The sequence below is a fragment of the Marmota flaviventris genome, chromosome 2 (assembly GCF_047511675.1).
Source record: "Marmota flaviventris isolate mMarFla1 chromosome 2, mMarFla1.hap1, whole genome shotgun sequence".
Taxonomy (NCBI): domain Eukaryota; kingdom Metazoa; phylum Chordata; class Mammalia; order Rodentia; family Sciuridae; genus Marmota; species Marmota flaviventris.
Genome location: NC_092499.1, coordinates 158,730,954 through 158,743,463, shown reverse-complemented (window position 1 = coordinate 158,743,463; position 12,510 = coordinate 158,730,954). Strand labels below are relative to the sequence as shown.

Below are 12,510 nucleotides of genomic sequence, written 5' to 3'. Positions count from 1 at the left end.
TTCACAGGAGGAAAACCTTCCTTCCATAGAACAGTTAGCCCATCAGATAGAAGACGAGGAAATAAACCTGAAGGAGAGCCCCAGGAAATACCTCAAGAGAGTTTTCCAGGAAACCATCTACAAAAACCTGGTGGAAAGAAGCATCCTCGACTATCTACACTATAACCATTACCACCTGCCCATGTACGCGTGGCCCGGCATCATTTAATTGTGGCCAGGGTCTCCATCGTATTATATCCATACATTTAGTTATCGCAAGTGCTCTGTAGAAATAGAAAAGCTCCCAGAAGCTTGGCTTGACAGCTAAGCGCCATCGTGGTTTCCTGGATTGTTTTCCGCCTCACTTATGCCTGTAGTTTTATTTTCTTCCAGGAGGTGGCGCACGACCGTGCGTCTCTATTCTGGGGCAGGGACGCTTTACCAATAAATACCAGACATGTTCCTGTGAGAGTAATCCATTTTAGCAATGAAATGAGATCATACTGTGTAAAACTGGTGCTTACCTTGGGTGTGATTCTGTTTTATTTCCTGTAATATTCTAGGGTCAATTTAGTTCTTAGTATATTTATCCAGTAATACTTATAGGTGATTACAAAAGAAAAGCATGTGCCCCAAATGAAAAATTAGTAACCAGATGATGAGAAATTAAATCTACAGCCCAACATCAGAAGGAATGATTGGGTAGAAAAGCTTCCATGACCTTTGAAACAAAGAGGTTACTATCATATTCCCTATGTTTTTAAATTCATATTGCAGATTATGAGCATAAAGACACAGGAAAACTGGAAGATCCAGGGATTCACTCACAGGTTTTAGATTGTAAAATGGAAGTGGGAAATTAATCTAGTGTATTTTCTTTCACCTTAAGCACTGCTGCTTTGCTGGGAGTACAGGCAGGGGCTCCCCTGTTACCTGTCACCTGGAAGGTGGATCAGAAAACCTCTCTCTTATAAAATAAAGCAAATGAATTGCCTACTAGAAAACACATGGATTCTGGAACTGGGAAGCAACACATATGATTGTTTTAATTTATTTGAAACTATTTTAGTATAATGTGACATGATTTTTTTGACCAATATCAGGGCTTAAAATTGGTTTCCAGGAACACAATTCCAGTTTTTGTTCATCTTTTGTATTTCTGTTAACATTTAGCAAAAGTTGGCACATTTACGATTATCCATTTTTATTAGGAAAAGTTAGAATTGGCATTACAGAATTATGCACACATTATGCAACTCTCTACTGAAAACCAATTATTTTGAACTACCAAACTAATACTTCTCTAAAACAAAATTGCTTCAGAATTGAACACTGGACTCTGATTTTTTCAAGGCAGGCAAAATCAAGCCATAAATGCCATTAATTCCTTCACATGTAAATTTTACACAAACGCCTGGGTCATTTTGGGGGAGGGCCCAGCACTGGCCATATGGTACAAACTGTGTAACTTGAATGGGAAACAATTGCTCCTGGTTCACTCTTCAGAATTGAGAACCAACACACGTGGAACCATATTTCAGGGACTGGAGAATGAGTCAGCTCAGGCAACTCTCTCCCTAGTTTTTTTCCCCTGAGAGGACTTGGGTCAAACTCATCAGCAAATGGAGCAAGTTTCTGTGACAAACCCTAGGATGCTGAAATGAAGATTAACAGAACAACTTCAGTTAGAGGATCAACAGTTATAACTTCTGTGACCAACTATTACCATGATAAAGCCTCCTCTAGTTGCATATAAATGACCCCAAATGACAATGTCAACCTTAGTACCAAATCATGCATAAATTTGATAACAGTTTTCCTCTGCTGCCTTTTGGTAAGGATCTTCATAAGCACTAGAACACATTTGAAAATATCTAAAACATACTTTAGCTTACTAAGTATTCCAAAGGATGTTATTTGAATCCTTGCTCCTTTCTTAGAAAGTAATTTCCTGAATCTAGGAAATTTAGCATATTTGTGAAATAATTTCCTGAATCTGGCATGTAGACCTAAAAGCTTTACCACTGAAGAACAAGTTTCCTAAGAGAAGAATTCAAGAGCCATTGGCCATAGCTTGAAATTGGCTATTTTAAGGGCGGAATAAAGAGACGATAAAGCCTGGCAAAAGAAAGGGCTTCCAAAAGACCAATATTTGGACTTCTCTGGGTGTGCATAGGACATAAATTTTGTAGAGGCAGGTAAACACTTGAAGTCCCTGTGTATTTCAGTGCTGTTGAGCTGGGAATATCTTGGGCTTTCCACCTGAGCTTGGAATTTTGCATTTTAAGCAAAGAATATTGGCAAGGAAATACCAAAGTTAATTTTCCAAAGTGTTATCCTCTCACATCACATACAACACCCTATCTGATGCGCTATCAGTTTTTAATATTATAGCTACCTCCTTTGCAAAAATGGGTCCTTGTGATTTTATTGGATTAAAATAACACAAGGAGGCAAAGAAAAATAAAAGATGAAGTGAGAGGGGAAAGGAAACATTGCGTGGGGGATTAAAAACCCCTCTAATCAATATTTACCCTTAGAAGAGTGTGTGTGTGTGTGTGTGTGTGTGTGTGTGTGTGTTAGAACGCACTGGAGTGAGTGAGTCTTAGCCAAGAAACAGGGAGAGGAGCTGTTGATTGTTTTCTGGTTGAGAGAAGAAGTGATGATAAGGCTGGGATAAAGTACAAGCCTGGAATGGGGCACGGAGCCCGGCAGCTGTATGCTAATGCTTCCAGAAACCAAGCCTCCGCGTCCCCCATTAAAGCAGGCGACCAGGAGGCCACACATCACTGAACAAATAGGCTCTCTCTAGACAAATAAAATAACACACATTGGCCTGTGGGGAGGAGGGAAGAGGTGGGGGGAGTAAAAGGGAGAAAGTGAGGGGGTTAAGGGGGGGGGAAGAAGACTGGGGAGGAGAGAGGGAGGTTGGAGGGGGAGAGAAAGAGAAGACAGAAACAGAGAGGTGAGGGGAGAAACAGAGGGGCTGAGAAGAAACACTGGGAAAGAGGGAGAGACTTGGTAGAAAGGGGGACAGTCAGGGTAGGAAAGACTGGAAGTGAGGGAGAAAACAAACAGTCAAGAGTGGAAAAGATGGAAGAAAGAGAAGGAAGGTGGGAGGGGTGGAACAGGATGGAGAGAAAGAGGTGGGGAAAGAAAGAAGGGAAGAGAAGGGAAGTGGGATGACGGACAAGAGGAGGTGAAAAAAGAAACAGGATTGCGTAGAACAGAAATGAGAAAAGGAAAGAGGGACAAGAAGAGAAGAAAAACGAAACGGTGATGGAGGAGGAAGGAATATACACCCTAAACTCAAGGACAGGACCCCAGACTGAGTCAAAAATTGCCCCTGACGGACCCTCCAGAAGGTGGGCGTGTGATTGGGCCCGTCGCGGCCTTTCACACCTCTAGGCTCATCATCGGAGACAGAGACGCGCAAAGCTAGTGAGTGGCCTGTCACCTTACAGGTGGACTCAGACCACTTTTGAGTCCCACGTTCAATGTCATCCCGATGGGGTCAGTGCTGTCTTGGGCTGCTCTTGACAAGATTCTCCGGTTGTGACTGTCCTACATTCTCTGACTTTGCCTTTGCCCGCTTTTGCACTACCCTTCCAGTCGCCGAGCCCGCGCCCTACTATCGGGACCTCCTCGCTCTGCGGCCCGGACTGTCCCAACCGGGGCAAAAACAAACAGCCCTAAGGGCACTTCAGGGACAGTGCAGTGGCCCCGACGGCACACTCAGGAGGATAAAAGAGGCGGCCAGCCACCCCGTCGGGCCCCGGTGGAATAATGGGCGCACAGCAGATTGCCAGGGGGCACTTGAAACTCGAGGGGAGGGAAATACTTGAGCGCGGTCCCTCCCCGCGCCAGGCCGACGGCGCAGCCTCACGGATTCTCCCTTGTTCGCTCTCTTTCATGCACTCTCCTTTTGTGTGGAATTATTTGAACGGGAGGTTCCACGGCAGCTTTATGCTAATGTACCAAACAAAGGCAACGGCCTGCGGGCGGGGGCCCCGGAAGGTGCCTGGAGGCCGGACCCGGCCGGGTGGGGCTGCCGGCGGGCGGGCTGCGCGTGTCTCTCGCGTGCCCCCGGGACTGACACAACAACTCCTCATTCCTGCAAACACAAAGCCTCTCCAGGTCTCCGGTCTGGCGCTCCCCAGAGCACAGGGGCGCGGGACCCTCTGGGTCCGGGCGGCGGGCACTGGGGGCGGTAACGCACTGTTCCAGCAGGGTCGTGGCTCGTGGAGAGGAAAGGCTGTGCATGGGGCGAGGGTCGGGTTTCTGTGAAGCCAGGAGAGGGGTCGTCAGAGAATGGCGGGAGACACCCTAACAACTCCCCCGCGCCCCAGCGGCTTCAAACGCGCTCCCTGCTGTGGGGGTGTGACTGCAGTCTCGTGGTCTTCTCCTAGGAGTTCAAGGGCTGCCTAAACTCCTCGACATCCCAAGGAAATAATTCCTCCGGCGAAATTTCCGGTATCCACGCTCATTTCCAAGATGAGCGCTTTCTAAAAACTCCGTGGAACCTCAACTTTGATACGGAGCAGAACTGTGGATCACAGGGAACCCTGGCGTGCGCCCCGACGGCAATCTGAACCTCTGGACAGGAGAACTTGGAGGGCCAGCGGCCTCTAGTTCCTCTGCGGTCGGAGGAAGAACCCACATTGGGGTCTGCCAGGAATAAGCCAAGAGGCCCCAGGATTCTTCCCAAGCCCTGATCAGGACCCCGCAAGAAAGAGGAGCCACCTTGGAACCTTCTACTCACCGACTCCCAGGAATCCCCCCTTGAGGCGGGCAAATCAACGCTCAGGGTTTTCCCCAACTGAACTCGGTGCGGCCCTATTCGCAGTGCGCAAAGGCAGGCCGCAGGGGCGCAGTGTGATGGCGCTGTGCTCTTCCTAGAGGAAGACAAGTATCTTGACCCGTTGTCCCCATCCCTGCGGGCACGAAGATTCTAAGAAAATCACGCAGAAGGCGGCGGAGATTCACGACTCGGTGCACTGCTGCACCTGCTTGGAGGTTGCTGGTGTGTGCGTGCGCGCGCACAGCCTAATTCTTTCTCAGCCCTGCTTTATGAAATTAGTTTTGTACGGTTGTACCTTTCAAGTTTCCATTTATTTTGGCTGTACCGTCTGAAAGCAGATTTCATTTCCGCTGGCATGACTAGAAGCCACGAATAAAGAGAAAGAAACGAATCCATTGAATCTCAGTATCTCAATAGCATTCAATAGATTTTCTCGACTAAATTCAGAGCCCAGTTTGGATTCCCTCAGGCAGGGATTTTGTTTTGATTTTCTTTTGTGATGGTAGTGCCCCCCCCTCACACCCTCTTTACAATTATGGGTGTTGTTTTTTTTAAGGATTCACTAGGTGACTAACTCTCCCTGTTATCTGTTGAATGAAAGGAGTGTTACATATGCAAAACCAAATATCCCGCAGTTAAGTTGGAGATGGCCGGCGGAGATGGCCCCCACCGCCCTGCCCTATTATTCCACAACCCAGATGGGATTCGTGATTAGAAAATAAAATTGGCCAAAGCTGTCTCGGAATCCCTTTCCCACTTCTAATTTCATCAGCGGTATTAATCAGCGTTCAAAAGAGCAAGGAAATAACATCAGTTACTTTTAGACCAAAACATTCATAAATTTTAAATTCATTTTATGATTTCTAACTTTTTTTAGGACTAGGACTCATCACAGTTAGCATTTTTAAATCGAGGGTATGACCTTTCAAAACATATCCATTTTATGTTTTCAGCGTGTAGGTTAAAAGAAATCGTAAACATAAAATCATCAAGCATCTTTCTCCCCTTGGCTAGATCCTAATTAACTGACCCTAAGAAACTATCCCCATCACAACTTATTACTCACATGACTTTTATTGAAAAAATAAGTTTAATTTCCATGCCAGGGTATTTTCAGAGGGAAAACCCAAAGCAATTAAATGCCTTCAGTGGAATGAAGCATAAGCAAAACTCAGCAAAATCTGGGTGTACAGAGCTTTGCTGAAATTTTTGTTTCCTTTTCTTTTAATAAAGTGACATTTTCTTTACAACTAGACATTTTATGTGGCTTTGCTATTTGTTCCCCCGCGATGCACGATCGGGGCTACTACACACTCGTGGGGTTCTGCCCCAGTCCCCCGTAGATTTTATCTTTTGTTTCCTCGGCGCCAGGCTGGGAAGAGGAAGGGGGGACAGTCGGCTCGATCTGGGTCCAAACGGAGCGGCGCTGTGAGGCGGGGGGGGGGGGGGGGGGTTCTTTGCTGTTGTCTTTTCCTGGTGGCACCGAAGAAGCGGCTTGTCCTCTCTGAGGCCACAGCCTGCCTCAGAGGACAGATTGCCCCCCTCCCCCAGGCCGGCAGCACGCGTCTCTTTTGCGTCCAGATTGGCCGCGACCGGCGCTCAATAGCGGGAGGTTAATTTCCTTCACAAAGGTGAAGGGGGCACGGCTCCGGGGGGGCCCGCGCCCAGACAGGCGGCCCCTTTATTCCGCAGCGCCTTGATTAGAGCCCTTGATTTAGCATCTGATGTCAACCGGCAGACAAAATGCCCGCTCAGAATGAAAATGCATGAGAACGCGCGGGGAGGGCAGAAACCAACTTCACTGGGGTACACGACGTGGGCCGCCCGTTTCAGGCTTTGGCCAACTCAACATGGATTAACCCAGCCCTGGAAGGCGCGGAGGCTGAGAGCAGCCCGAGCCCGGCACCTGCAAGGTTGTAAATCCCAGAGCCCCCAAGAACTTACAAAAAAAAGTTAAGAAATTCAAGTGGGTCTTTTTTTTTTTTTTTTTAAACCCAACCCAGCTCGTCCCCGCTCCAGTCCCGGGTATGCTGACTATTGAAGAAGCACTGTGCCAACTGTTTCTCAAACTCAAAAAAGAAATCTTTCCGAGGCCCGCAGCCGCGTGGAAGCTGCAAGCACAAATATCACCCTCAGCTGCAGCCAGGAGGTCAAATCTTCTACCCACAATCGGAACCCCGGGGTCCCGCGGCCCATCCGTCCAAGGCAAGGGCGGGTGCTGGGGCCTGGGGGACTTTACAGCTATCTTCCCTTCTCGATAATTTCCCAACTACCACGCGGGGATCCTGGCCCCTCTCCCGCCCCCGCAGCCCTTACTTAGATCTCCCTGCGCCAGCTTTTGCTCACCCCCGCCCCCACCCAATCAGCGCGCACAACTTCCCCCTCGGCTCCGGCTCGCGGATTGAACCCTCCTGACATATTTGGGGCTATTCTTCTCCTTTGTTGCTATTTTGCTCGCGACCCGCGGGTAATCCCCGCGCGGGAGGGGGGCATGCATTGTCGTGCTGATGGACGGGCCCATTTGGCGGCTCCGCGCCCCCCGGAGGAGAGACACAAAGCCCAGGCACGTGCGCCTCCCCATAGAGGAGCAGCAGACCGTGAAGGGAGGCGGGGCCGGGCGTGTGCCTGGGCCAGGCGGGGCGGCGGCGCCGGGCGGGGCGGCAGAGGGGCGCGCACTGGGGCCCCGCGCCCTCAGGTACATCTGCCGCACCTACCGGGCGACCCCCGAGTCCCGGCCCCCTTTTTGCCGCTCCGTTGCCCTCCCACCCTAGCAGGCGGAGGAGCTGCGAACGCGCTGATTGGCTCTGGGAGAAGCGGGAGGCGAGAACAATGGCCCCCTCCCCCCGTTAAAAGGGAGCGGCTCCCGGACCCGGGGACAGGGACGCGCGTGCAAGGCGCAGAGCCGGGCTGAGCCGCAGCTGACGCCACGCAAGTCCTGCAGCCACCGCTCCTGGGCAATGGGCCGGGGACACTGAGGGCCGCTGGGGCCGAGCGTAGAGGTGGGACCCAGCCAGTGCCTTGCCCTCATACCGCGCCAACATGCCCCGCGGCTTCCTGGTGAAGCGCAGCAAGAAGTCCACGCCCGTGTCCTACCGGGTCCGCGGCGGCGAGGACGGCGATCGCGCGTTGCTGCTCTCGCCAAGCTGTGGGGGCGCCCGTGCGGAGCCCCCGGTGCCAAGCCCCGGACCGGGCCCGCTGCCGCCGCCACCGCCGCCCACCGAGCGCGCCCATGCGGCGCTCGCCGCCGCGCTCGCCTGCGCGCCGGGCCCGCCGCCACCCCCGCAGGGCCCGCGGGCCGCGCACTTCGGAAACCCCGAGGCCGCGCACCCCGCGCCGCTCTACAGCCCCACGCGGCCAGTGAGCCGCGAGCACGAGAAGCACAAGTACTTCGAGCGCAGCTTCAACCTTGGCTCGCCGGTCTCGGCGGAATCATTCCCCACGCCTGCCGCGCTGCTCGGAGGGGGAGGCGGTGGCGGCGCGAATGGCGCGGGCGGTGGCGGCACCTGCGGCGGCGATGCACTCCTCTTCGCACCTGCCGAGCTCAAGATGGGCACAGCTTTCTCGGCGGGTGCTGAGGCGGCTAGGGGCCCGGGCCCGGGTCCTCCTTTGCCCCCCGCTGCCTCCTTGCGACCTCCGGGCAAACGACCAGCGCCCCCCGCCGCCGTCGCCACTGAACCGCCAGCCAAGGCAGCCAAGGCCCCAGGCGCCAAGAAGCCCAAGGCCATTCGCAAGCTGCACTTCGAGGACGAGGTGACCACGTCGCCGGTGCTGGGGCTCAAGATCAAGGAGGGTCCAGTGGAGGCGCCGCGGGGTCGTGCGGGGGGCTCGGCACGACCCTTGGGCGAGTTCATCTGCCAGCTCTGCAAAGAGGAGTACGCCGACCCGTTCGCCCTGGCGCAACACAAGTGCTCGCGCATCGTGCGCGTGGAGTACCGCTGCCCCGAGTGCGCCAAGGTCTTCAGCTGCCCGGCCAACCTGGCCTCTCACCGCCGCTGGCACAAACCGCGGCCAGCGCCCGCCACCACCCGAGCGCCAGAACCCGAAGCAACCACCAGGGCTGAAGCGCGGGAAGCTAACGGCGGCGGCAGCGATCGGGACACGCCTAGCCCGGGCGGCGTTTCCGAATCAGGCTCCGAGGACGGGCTCTACGAGTGCCACCACTGTTCCAAGAAGTTCCGCCGGCAGGCCTATCTACGCAAGCACCTGCTGGCGCACCACCAGGCGCTGCAGGCCAAGAGCGCGCCGCCAGCGCCCCCGGCTGAGGACCTTCTGGCCTTGTACCCGGGGCCCGACGAGAAGGCTCCCCAGGAGGCAGCAGGCGACGGCGAGGCGGCCGGCGTGCTGGGCCTGAGTGCGTCCGCCGAGTGCCACCTGTGCCCAGTGTGCGGGGAGACGTTCCCCAGCAAAGGCGCCCAGGAGCGCCACCTGCGCCTGCTGCACGCCGCCCAGGTGTTCCCCTGCAAGTACTGCCCGGCCACCTTCTACAGTTCGCCGGGCCTTACGCGGCACATCAACAAGTGTCACCCTTCCGAGAACAGACAGGTGATCCTCCTGCAGGTGCCGGTGCGTCCAGCCTGCTAGAGCGCGTCCTCCATCCTGGCCCCCAGGACTGTGCCTTCGCTTGGAGACCCACAAAAGAGAGCGTGCCCTGCACACCCAGACCCAGTGTCTGCACTGGGGCGCCCTCACCCCCGGGTGAAAGTGTCGTCTTCGCTTCTCGCTGTGGCGTGACGGTAACCCCGGTCTTCTCGTTGTGACTCCTTTTGGACCCCCACCCCCGACTTTGCGTTGTGTCCCACCCCCTACCCCCATGGCGCAACAGGAGTCAATCTCTTTCTGTACAAGGGAGAAAAGCTGTACACGTTTGTCTTGTGGTTGGAAGCCTCCCCTTGGAGGGGGCGAAGCTGATTTTCTTGCTAGTATTCTCTGTGTTCATGGTCTAGAAATGCGGTTTGCTCTCGCTTACCAATCTCTGCTCTCTATGTATGTAGCGTACGGGTTGTTTTGGGTGAATCTTGAGGAATAAAATGCCTTTATATTTCACAGGCTGTAAATTGAACTTCCCACACGATTAGCTTTATTATGGCTTGTGAACTGCTGGAGTCTGGCTTTACCTTTTTGTATGTGAACAAATCAAATTGCTTAAAAAAAGAGTTTTCTTTAGTATAGCCACAAATGCCTTGAACCGTTGTCTGTTTGGGATTGTTTTTGGGGGGAGGGAAGGGAATTTTCACAAGATGCTGTAGTAACTGCCTCAATATTTCACGTGAGACTTTTTGGTTTGATCATCTTTGTTGAGGTAGGACTATGAGTTCCCTCTAAATGTGTATGTTGATTTATGAGTAATTGTTATTTATTCTTTATTTATTTATATTATGAAGATTATGATATTATTTGATTGCAGATTCTTTTTGGGGGGTGTGCTCCCCCCTGCCACTCTTGACATTTCACTGTGCATTTTAGAAGAGAGCCTCTTTTCTAAAGGGATCTGCTAAAAGTTTTAACTTTTATACCTATCTGAGGGAGTTACAGACAACCTACCACTTTATTCTGCTTGGAGGGCCCCTGAGGCCCTTGTACAACTGACAGCTCTTACTTTTAAATGCAATCTCTTTTCTACATACATTATTTTCTTAATTGTTAGCTATTTATAGAAAGCTTCAATAGAACTGTTTCAACTGTATAAATATTTACTATTCAAATAAAATATTTTCAAAGTCAAAGTATGGTGGACTTATTTCTGAATCGCATAGTTTCAACAAGGATTTAAAAGAGATGATTTCTTAAAAGCTGTCTTTATTTATTATTCAGAAGAATAAAACCACTATCACCAGAGTTGTGGTTTTAGAGTCAAGCCTAAACTTCTGGATTCTGTCTTTCTGGCGGCTGGGGAAGGGGAGGATAGTCTCAGAAACACTATGGAACTGAAGGCTGGTAGGGTGTGCTTAGATATGTGCTGGAAACTGAGTTAGAATGAAGGTCATCAGCGTCCTTACAGAGAAATCTAGGTAAATTACCATAAAAATCTACCCTTTTCACCAAGGAGCACCACTTTCATTTAGCAAATCTTTCACTCCCCTGAAATTTAGGGCTCAAGGTAGTAGCAATTCCTCAAATAAATAAAATTTTTTGTTCTTTAAAGATCAATTAAAGAAGAAACAATTTTATGGTTAGATTCCCAAAGTAAGGGAAGCAAACCAATTTCATATGTGGGTGTAACAGAAGTTAAGCACCGGGGTTTGGAGTAAGGCTCTGAAATAATTTTCCAATCAGGTAAGCAGTCTATTTTGAGGGGAAAGTGGAACACCATCTGTTTGGGGTATTAAATTTAATAACAGGTAATTACAGTGTTCTCCGTTATGTGTTACTCAGCTCTCAGAAGAACAATTTTGATGCTCACTAGTATTTTGAGTTTTCCTCTCTTTGAAACATTTGATTAAGAAGTTATGCTAAGCATCACAATTGTACTTTCCCTTTTGTGTGTTTTTACTACTTTTCCCCCACTAGATCTTAAGATTTTTAGAAATCTGTCTGGTAAAGGGATCCCCAAGAATAGCTGGGAGGAGAGTGGGAAGTCTGTGAGGAAGTTAAAAGGAAACGTGAGGAAAGGGATTTTTTTTTTCAGATTCTGAGCCTAAAGTTTTGTAGGGGAGAGGGTTTAGTAAGAGGTTTGGCTTTTGGGAACACTGAATATTCCTCCCTTTGTGAAGATCTGCATACAGACTTGAATAACAATGAATGAAGGAGAAGCCTACAGGTAAGCTACCTCCAAAAGAAACTGCCATTCACCTTTCATCACTGAATACCTCATGTTTTACCAGTTTGGAAAATAGGAAAGACAAAGACTTAGGGCAGGCACAATATAAAAGCACAACATTTACAGTATCCTGAAAACTTGGAATGAAACAGAATCTCAAATCACTGGGCTGATAGCCATCCCCTCTCCCCCAGCAATAATAATATGGAAGTTTTGAAAATATTCTCCCTGAATTATATTTTAAAATATCCCCCAAACTTAGGGTCAGCGTATATGTGCTATGGCAATAAATAGTGTTCCTAACAACATGAGGTTTGGTCACACAACAAGGAACCAGACCTGTGAGCAGGAATGGTGTCTTCTCATATATGCGAGACTCAGTGTTTTTCTTGCCCATAGTCAAAAAGCATGAATTCACCTAGGATCCATCTTTCCTTTTAAAGTTGTTGATGGACCTTTATTTTATTCATTTATTTATATGCAGTGCTGAGAATCGAACCAGTGCTTCACACGTGCTAGGCAAGCGCTCTACCACTGAGCCACAACTCCATCCTGGATCCATCTTTATGAAGTTAAATATGATTAAGATGTCCACAAACGTGCTCCTTTAATCCTTGTGGAAAAAATTTTTTGAGTTGAACAAATTAAATCTTTTCTAAAATAAAAGCCAAAATTTCAGTTTTGTGAGATATCAAGTGAAACAGTACATATTCCATGGAGTACACTGAAGTTGACAAAACAGCGTAGAAGAAAAAGAATGTGCTCAATTTATTTCAAAGTAATCTGATATGTGTTATAATATCCACAGGAAGAAAAACAGATTATCTCTTTTTTTTATGCCTTTCAGGATAATAAATTCCTAATTTCTATTATAGAACACCAAGTCAAAAGATGTGCACCTTCTTTATAAATATGCAAAAACTGGGAGGACATGTGTATGTGGGGTTGCTCCAAGATTGGAAGGTCATCCATG

The 12,510-nt window shown here is 49.8% G+C and overlaps 2 protein-coding genes across 2 annotated transcripts in view; both read left to right on the top strand.

Annotated features, from left to right (window-relative positions):
- The window catches only part of Cfap61 (cilia and flagella associated protein 61), a 253,731-nt gene extending 253,523 nt beyond the window's left edge, over positions 1 to 208 (top strand). The window contains exon 27 of the mRNA XM_027953760.2: positions 8 to 208. Coding sequence (XP_027809561.2) covers positions 8 to 208 — 201 coding nt within the window. The remainder of the gene's footprint in view (positions 1 to 7) is intronic.
- Positions 209 to 7,819: 7,611 nt separating this feature from the next.
- Positions 7,820 to 9,361, top strand: Insm1 (INSM transcriptional repressor 1). Its single transcript, XM_027953811.2, has one exon. The coding sequence runs from the start codon at positions 7,820 to 7,822 to the stop codon at positions 9,359 to 9,361; it is 1,542 nt and encodes a 513-aa protein (XP_027809612.1).
- The last annotated feature ends 3,149 nt before the right edge of the window (positions 9,362 to 12,510 follow it).

Bases quoted from the DNA above. Each gene is read 5' to 3' on its own strand.
- Insm1 (XM_027953811.2), top strand. From the start codon at position 7,820: ATGCCCCGCGGCTTCCTGGTGAAGCGCAGCAAGAAGTCCACGCCCGTG.